This window comes from Podarcis gaigeae, assembly GCF_964106915.1.
Source record: "Podarcis gaigeae genome assembly, chromosome: 16".
In the NCBI taxonomy this organism is placed as follows: Eukaryota; Metazoa; Chordata; class Lepidosauria; order Squamata; family Lacertidae; genus Podarcis; species Podarcis gaigeae.
The window spans coordinates 14911169-14920202 of NC_139693.1; the positions used below are offsets into that span (position 1 = coordinate 14911169).

The window sequence follows — 9034 nt, forward strand, 5'->3', positions numbered from 1 at the left end:
TGATTTTGATTTAATTTTAATATGCTTGTGTTGATAAATTTATTTACATTAAAGTCAGATTTCCTTTCCAAACAATTATGTATATTTACGAGAAGCACAGCAGAAAAGAAACAAAAGCAATCTTAAGTGCTCCACACATGCTTATCAGAATGCCGCCCAGTATTGTTTATCGTCGCATAGTTTACCGGTTCTGTGCACATCTGAGGGATGAAAATAAAAGAAAAATACTCCACCAGGATTTCCACAATAGAAAATTAAAATTAAGTTGTCACTTAATTTTAGTTTAAATCCTGTTATCCTGAATTGTACCTTCCCCAAGAAGGCATTATTTTGAGCCATCATTCTTTTGATCAAGGAGGTGGGAAAATGTTGAAGATGAATGGTAAACCCATATGACCTGTTTAGAATTCTAGTTGCTTATACATTTTCTAGTTCATAGGCTTCAAAAGCTAACAACCACCCAGCGAAAACCCACAAGAACAGTGCTGGCCTGATACAATGCTTACAGGTAAAAGCCTGGTGAGAAAATTAGATCACTCTTTGCCATACTAAGCCCCTATGGCAGAGCTTTCTAAACTGTGTGTAGCGACACATTAGCATTTCAGCTGCAGTGTGTAGATGTGTCATGTGAATGCGTTCATTTAACCTCCAGTTTGCTAGTACAGTGGTACCTCAGGTTACAAACACTTGAGGTTACAAACTCCGCTAACCTGGAAGTAGTACCTCGGGTTGAAAACTTTGCCCTAGGATGAGAATGGAAATTGTGCGCCGGCGGCGCAGTGGCAGCAGGAAATCCCATTAGCAAAAGCGCACCTCAGGTTAAGAACAGTTTCGGGTTAAGAACAGACCTCTGGAATGAATTAAGTTCGTTACCCGAGTTACCACTATAAAGCTGAATTATTGTGTTGTGAAATGATGCATGTCTAAAAAGGGTGTCACCAACATGAAAAGTTTGGAAAGCTCTGCCTTGCGGGAATTATCTTTAAACAACAACAACACACACTTCTGAATGCAAATAGTGAATTGTCCTTTAGGTGGCTGCTTCTCATGTGTCTGAACTTCAGTGTGACGTGCTTCACGCTGTAAATAAAGTTGCACCCCATTTGTTACGAAAGAAGAAGCACATTTTCAGATTTCCTCTTCACTAAAATAAACTTTCCAAACTACAAGACAGAGATTTAATATAACCTAGCTGCTGCTGCTGCTGCTTTTTAAATCAAAACGGGGATTGAATTACAACCAAAAGTTACACCTGGAGGAGAGGTGGGAAAGGGGCTGGCCAAGGTTCCCATGGGGTCCAGGAGCTTAGCTCAGGACCTGGTTCGGACCCTGATTCATATGAAGATAAGCCTAAAGGAGAAAGTTCATCTGAGTCACGTGCAGAGTGCTTTTTCTTCACCACTGAGTAAGGAAAGACAGTCCCGTGGATTGCAGGGGGTGGGAAGTATGGCATGGCTAAGGGAGCGGCTTCTTTTCATCCCATCTCAGAGGGATGTAGAATCTTGTGCAGCATCGCTGCCCTCTAGCCCCACCACTGCCCCCTTGGTGCCCAGAGGGCATGGATAGCTCTTTCCCTCCTCAGGATTCGGGAACTCTTGGTAGTACCGGATCCTGTGTTGCTGGTGCTGCTGCTGGTGGTAGTGAGGGAGGCCCCGGCCTGCTCCGCTCCCCTCTGTGGCACCAGCTAAGCAGAAGCCTTCCAACCTGCCCGCTTTGGGTGGTTCATTGCACCGGCGGCTCTTCTGCAGCAAGCCGTCAAGCATTTTTTGGGCCGACTGGTAATCCAGGTGGGGTCCTCCTGATGTCTTCTCCACCAAGCCAGGGCTCCAGGAGACCTCGCCATCCTCAGAGCTCTCAGAGCTACTCATTTCTGGTGCTATCTCCTCAAGCTTCCCACTGGGCGGCAGGTTGGTGGGGGAAGGCAGGTGGGCTGTTTCAAAGACCTCTGGCTGCAGTGTGGGCAAGGCTGGGAAATGGCTGCCGGGCCCCGGCGGGGCCACCAGGGCCTCCTGCCTCAAGTATAGGAAGCGCGGGGCTGGGAGGGGGCAAAGCGGGGCTGCTTCCTCCTCCCCACTGCACTCGCTTTCTGTCGAATTCGTGTCTTGCGTTGAGAACGTGGTGGACTTCTGCTTCCAGGGGATGAAGGCTGTGGCCCGGGTGTGGCTCTTGCTGTGTCTCCTTGGCCCTTCTGGGGATGGTGCCACCAGGGCTGCTTCATACTTCAGCAGGAGGCTCCTCTCCTCGCTAGGCCCGGCTGCTGTGTCCGATTCGGAGCTGCAGCCCAGCTTGCTGGTTTCAGTGGCCGAGTCGGACTGGTTGGAGGTGGTTTGCGTCTCAGAGGCGCCGTCCATGAAAGCAGGAGGGGGCGCGACATCCAGAATGTGCAGAGAGCAGAGGCTGTCAGAGGGAGACTCGTCCTTCCCACTGCGCCGCTGCTTTTCCAGGCTGGGCTTTGCCAGCAGCCCTGAGATCTGTGAGTGGAGAGACAGCAAAGCCCATTTGGACCATTTAGGTAATGGCCTTCCCTCCCAAAAAAATCCCAGCAGATCTTGTAGCTTGAGGATATGCTATAAATATGTTTGGCCCTGTAAAGTGGAACAGATTCAGAGGAGAGCAGTTTATGCACATTCAAGATGTGTACAACCGTGTATAAACGCATCACGCTGAATCCTGAAGTCATTGAAATATCACTAAAAGGGTGGGACGGGGATGGAGTGGTTTGTTTGTGGGGGTTTTCAATGGGCTTCAATTATATGTGATTTCACAGACGTGTGCGGTGCCTTGGAACGTAAGACCTGCATAAACGGGGAGCTGCCTGTATGGAAAATGAGGAAAAGTTGAAGGAACTGGATAAGAGAAGACCGGGGTAACAATAGCAATGGCAAATATTGGAAGGGCTCTTGCCAGCAACACAATCACACACAGCAGGGGGAAAAGGCTGCTTCTTTTCTCTGTTGCCCCAGACAGAGGGCAGGACTAGATCTAAGAGGAGCAAGAGGGCAGTAGGAGAAACCTCTTGATGGATAAGTGAGATCAACCTAAGCTGGGGGGTGCTGGGTTCTCCTCCTTTAGAGGTCTTGAAGTAGAATTTCAAGAGCCTTTTGTTGGGAATGGTCTCGCACTCTGAATTTCCCCCGCTAGAGTAGTGGGGCAGACGAAATTGGACCTCCAATGATTCAAGTCCTCCTCCATTATTCTGTTGTTATACCTTTCTCTCCTCACCCTCCTCCAAAAAAGTACTTTGATCAAAGTACTCACGTTAATTTTCTCCAAGGTGCAAATCGTGTTTTGTGCACTGATCAGCCTCTCCAGCAGCTCATTGATCCGCTGGTTCAAAGTTTGCTTTTCTTCAGCCATGCTCTGAGCCTGTTGTGAGGAAATCATGGGGCGGGGAGGCAAGTCAGCAAAGGAGGCCAGAAAGAGAGAGAGAGACAGAGAGAGCAGCAAGACATAATCATACAAATAGAATACACTCTAATTGGTGCTGCAAAGTGTAACTTAATTAAATAAGCAATTTAAGTACATTCCTTGTGACAAGCCTGGGGGCCAGTTACTGTAAGGGAGACAGGGATGCAGAGGAAATAAAATGTAATAATAAAAAAGCAAAAACAGCTATGTGTTTAAACATCTTGGGGTGGATCCATCTAGGATAGACCCACAAAGATAAATAGGCTAGACCCACAAAGATAAAAGAAGCACAGTCTTGCTGTTGTCTTCTCTTTTTACGACCTTATTCATAGGGCACTGGGTTGTGCTCTGAACTTAATGGTTCCAGCATAAGACGAAAAAATATCCACTTTTCAAATAAATAATTATATTCCTTCTCTTCTTCCAACAAGATCCATTAGTTTGACCATATAACTCGTCTCCCATACTTTTAGGAGCTGCTACTCTAAAGAGGCAGGGTGGTGAGAATCTTTTTCTCACAAACAGCTGGACGTGTGGCTGCTAAAAAAGGAACCATCATCTTGATAACTTCATGCATGTTTTGACATAGCACAGCAGTATAGTTCCCAGTGGCGATGTATTTTTGCTTTTTGCCAGTATGTATAATATAATGGTGAGAACCAAATTTATTCATTCAGTTTTTTTACGTTTCCCTTACAATAATCTGAAGTCTGTCTTCCAGCAGCTGGTTAGTGAGCCGTGTGTTGGAATAGTCTTCCTGAAGCCTGAAAGGAAGGAAATACAGTCACGACAGCAAAAACTATGAGCCAAAGTCCTGCACAAAATTACTCTATATATTAATATATCAATTGGTTTCATGAATCCAATTGAAGCATCTTTTGCTCCTCCCCCAAAGCATGGGACCTTGAGAGCAAACTCCTCCCTGCCACATGCTGGTTGGCCTGGAAAAAGCTCCTTCACAAATCCTGAATACAGGATGAGCCCTGACTGCTGTGCTTTTGACGTGACACCTGCTGAATTTTTCTTTTAGAGCGTCCAGTTCGTCCCAGGTTTTCTGCAGGTCTCGCTGAGCCGTTCTGGGTTTGGCATTTGCTTCCTCCTTCTGCGCTGGGGATGCTAGCTCCTGCTCCTGTGAGGGCCTGTAATGACAGTAGGGAGTGTGTACATGAGCTGGAGAAGCAATTCTAGTGAACAGCAGCAGAGGATCAAAATCTCTGCAGGTGGTAGGCGGTTTGATACCTGTAGCTGCAGTGTCTCATGCAAGCAGCGGCAGCAGCAGCAAGAAAGGGAGCAGCAGCCAGGGCAACTGCAAAGCAGGTAGAACTTTTACCACTGGCTCCCTGCTTTGCTACTGCTGCCCCATGAAGGGAGGGGATAGGTGCTGGAAGATGATCCCTGGAGGAAGACCCTAGATCAACCAACTGCTGATCTGCATACTCACACAGGTTGTTCTGCCTCTGCCAGCAGCTCCTGGAGATAAAAAAAAGAGAAAATTAATCTCCATACTTTCATTTTTAAATTATTCTTTAAAGCAAAGATACTACCACTTAAGATTGTGACAGGTTTAAACACACACACCTACCAGATGAGTCAGTGTCCCCAACTCCAGAAACATTTTCCTATGCATTAGAGGAGAAATAGGATTGCATCTTCCCAACTTGGACATGCCCTGCCCAAAATCTGGGAACTCTGGGACCAATGAGCCAACGTTATAGAGTGGTTATCCAATACAGCTACATGCAGAATACTGATTGCGTCACATCAAAAAGGATATTGTAGAGACCTTTATGATTTTTAAAGTCTCCATCATGTTCCCCCCACCCTTAGTCTTCTCTTCCTCATCCCCCACCCAAAAAATTAGCCTTTCACAAATGGGTCTTCCTGAAGCCCCCTAATCATTTTAGTCACCCATTTCTGCACCTTCCCAAGTATTCATTTTGGGATACGATGCCTGGAACTGGGCACCATATTCCAAGTGCGGCCTCCCCATAGGTTTATGAAAAGGGATCAGAACATAGCCGGGTAAGGCCACGTGCCATTAAAGGTTTGTGCTCTCTAGTTAGCCAAATGAAAAACATAGTGTGTGGCCTTTGAAAATGCACAGGAAATACAAGTTCAAGTCCCTCCTAAATTGCGCAGCTCGACCTCAGGTTATCAGACCCTGTGGCCTGACTGAACATGTACAGAGTGCTTTTCCATCATTGAGATTTAATGGGCCGCCTAGAAGGTGTGAGCCTTTGGCAGCTCACCTGGGTTTTGTTAATGGTGTGGGGCAGCAGGTTGGCAGGGAAAGGCACTCCGAGGAGGAAACCCCACAGGCCCCTGCCAGGCCCCCATACCTTGCTGTTGTGCATCCTCTTCTTCGCGGCCACACCCTTGTGCTCTTCCAGGGGGTTGGCTTTCTCGGCTGTCCCTCCGGCAGGAAGGCCCTTCTCTGCTTTCTTGAGGGGCTGTTCCAGCCTCTTGGCCTCCTGCCCATGTCCACCTTTGGCCTCGCTGGGCTTCTTTGGCCGCTTGGCTGTCTCTCCTGGCAGCTTAGGCAAACTCCCCAGCTTAGCTGGCAAGTGAGCGAAGGGCACCAGTTCCGGACTGGTACTGGCCTCATCTGTGGCCCTGCCAAAGGCCAGGCTGGCTTGGGGTCGGCTGTGGGGGCTGGGAAGGGCGTCCGCCTTGGCCTCGGCCTGCCCCATCCTCCTCCTTGCCGCTGCCTCTGCTTTCGCCTCAGCCATCTCCAGCAAGGACCCAGGGGAGCTGCCTTTGCTGCTGGAGCCTTTCGAGTCTGACCCGTCGGTGCTGGGGGCCTTGCTGGCCAGGGAGGCCTCTGGGGGCTTCCAGCCCAGCGAACTGAGGCTGGAGGGGCTCATCACCTGCTGGGTGATCTCGTTCAGGAACTCTGAGAAGCGGAGCTTCTCCTCCACCAGCTTCATCCTTTCCATGACGGGGGGCTTTTTGGGGGCGCTCAGATCCAAGCTGTTTGGGGGCTGCTTCTCCCTCTGGAGAGGCCTAGCAGGCCCGGGGGCAGACGGAGGCTCCTTCCCTATGGACCGCACAGTGATGGTCTCAATGGACTTGGCCTTCCGCAGCCAGTCGCCACCGGCCACTGTCCCGTTTTTCAAGATGCCTTTGCTTGGCGCTGGAGCCCCAGTGTAGTGGGGCTGTCGCGGGGCCAGGATTTCCGCCTGCTCGCTGAAGGCGAGGCTGCGCTCCAGGCTGGCAGCCTTGTAGAGGTGTCTGTCCACGCCGTCGGGTTGGCCAGGCTGCGACTGCAGGCCGTGGCGGTTCCCCAGCCGGTCGGCACTCTTGCTCTGTCCTTTCCTCAAGCGGCTGAAGGAGCCTGGAGCTTCCTCCTCCTCAAACTCCGCCATTTCTTCCTCCCGACTGCGGCGGAAGGCCCTGGCTTCTCCCGAAAGGTCCACGCAGGACTGCGAGTGCTGGGGGTGGTAGCGAGGGCTGGTCAGCAAGAAGGCCTCTTTGTCCAGGCTGGCTTCAGAGGACCACGAGGCCGAGCTGGAGGCTGAGGAGGCCGAGGTGGAGGAGGCCGAGGATGACGAGAGCGTGGAGAAGTGGCCGCTCCGGCTCTCGGCCCACTGCTGGTGGCAGCTGCTGCAGTCCCTGAGCCCCAAGTCGGTGGAGGAAGAGGAGGAGGCCCCCTTGTTCTCCTTGGTCTGCCGGACAGGTGTGAAGAACTTTTCCATGACCTGCAGCTTCCCAGCCGGAACATCTCCGTTGCTGCCCTTGTCGCCCTCCCAGTGGACGGGGGAGAACAGCCCAGCTTCCTCTTGGGCTCTCTTGTAGGACTTTCGGCGGATGGCTGAGGCGCTCATCCTGGAAAACTGGGCTCCGCTGGGCTCACTCTGTTGCACCAACTGCCAAGCCTCTCCCTGCCTGACTCGATTATTTAACCACCCCGCTTGGCTCAGTGGAGCAGAAGTGTGAAATGTCAATATGATGGGCACTGGAGCATCTCATCAAGCAGAGAGAAGCAGGCCGAGCTGTTGTGACATATGCTTTGCCTCACCCCTCTCCCGCCCTGCTCATAGATTCATGGAATCATAGCTAAACAAGATTATTACCTACCACATAAGACAGACCTTCCAAATGTCCCTATTTTCCAGGGACAGTCCCAGATTTACAGAAGCTGTCTGTTTCTGATTTGATCCCAGAATGTCCCACTTTGCCTTTAATTTGAAAAATATTGGAGGGTATAAGGGGCCTTGGGTGGGTACAGGGCCTACCAGAAATGCACATGCTGGGGTGGGCCTTTCTCTGTTGGCCAGCTATGGTAACTACTTCCAGTTCCCATCCACTGGCCTGGGAGAACAAGACATTGGCCAGCACTCTGGCTGCCCCACAGCAGGATCCTGGGCCCCATATGCCACCCCAACATTATGTCTGAAAATAACCTTATAGTCTTGTTTTACATATCTCTGCTTCTGTGTGTCATCTTTGGCACTTGGTCGCTGAGGAATAGAGGAATAGATTTTGGAGCCAATGCCTTAAGTCCAGCTCATCATAGGCAAGGATGAGCAACAAGGATGTTCAGCTGCTGTGAAACCACTGCGCCGGCTTTCTGTATCTCAGCTGAAGTTTGCACAAGGCTTAGCCTGTAACAGCACACACCAGCACACAGACTGGCCATTTAGACACAGAAAATCAACAGTGATTATTATTATTTTTTTTAAAGCAACCAGTGGCACCCATTCCTGCACCCTATTGTTGTGAGAGGGGATTATGGTACACGTGAGAGACTGCCGGAGGAACAATCTAGGCTCAGCCAAGCCAACGAAGCACCCAAAAGCACCAGTACATAAATATGTGTATACCCGAGAGCGCTTTTCCTAGCCTCTAAGCTACTGTATTAATACAATATTGATGCATTGTGGCATGTGAGGAGGGAGTACAATCCTGTAATTAAATGTTGGAGTTATTTGATGCCACATTTATGTATCACCCTTAGACATTTACAGAGCAAACTTTCTGCAGTCTTGGTTGAGACATTTGCCATCAGCATGACTTTCAGATCTTCTCCAAGGGTTAAGACTGCCTCCTGCAATAACCCCCTGGAGGCAACTCAGAAAGCTTTAAGCCAAGCAGGAGCTCCCCCCACCTCTTGTCGCCAGCAATAAGCAAAGATCAATAGTGCGGCTCCTCTGCCCTCGAGCAGTGACACTGGCAAGGTCACACGTGGCCTTGCTATGTGGTTGCTCCTCTGTGACTGGCAGGAACTCAATGGGTAGCAAAGACGCTGAGCAGGTTAAAGCCAAAGAGAAATTACTGTAATCTGTACAGCAGCACCCAATCGCCAGAGCTCTCCCCTTCCCCTAACTGCTCCATTCATTGAAACAGCACTGTTTGCAGGATTTATCAATTAGTATGACAAATCCAACATCCAGGAGAGGAAGCTCTCTCAGGTCCTATTTAGCAATTTTAGACATTTCACAAAAATGCTTCTCACAACTTAGTCAACAGCTAAGCCCAGCCTATGTAGATGCCAGGATCTTGACCCATCCCTTGTCTATTGGTGGGACAGCAGGGGAAGCATTTATAGGTAGCTGCTCTCCAGTATCTCAGATTTATCATGATTTAAAAGTCATTTATTATGGACACATCAATATAAACACTCTGG

At 49.7% G+C, this 9034-nt stretch overlaps 1 protein-coding gene across 1 annotated transcript; it reads right to left on the bottom strand.

The window, feature by feature from the left end:
• On the bottom strand, window positions 1-7232 carry LOC310834454 (uncharacterized protein; the record flags this gene model as incomplete). The annotated part of the gene is made up of 6 exons (XM_083717940.1): window positions 1-2471; window positions 3259-3366; window positions 4106-4172; window positions 4419-4547; window positions 4850-4878; window positions 5748-7232. 6 exons carry the CDS (start codon window positions 7230-7232, stop codon window positions 1485-1487), a joined length of 2805 nt encoding a protein of 934 aa, XP_083574066.1. The 3' UTR covers window positions 1-1484.
• Between the last annotated feature and the right edge of the window lie 1802 nt (window positions 7233-9034).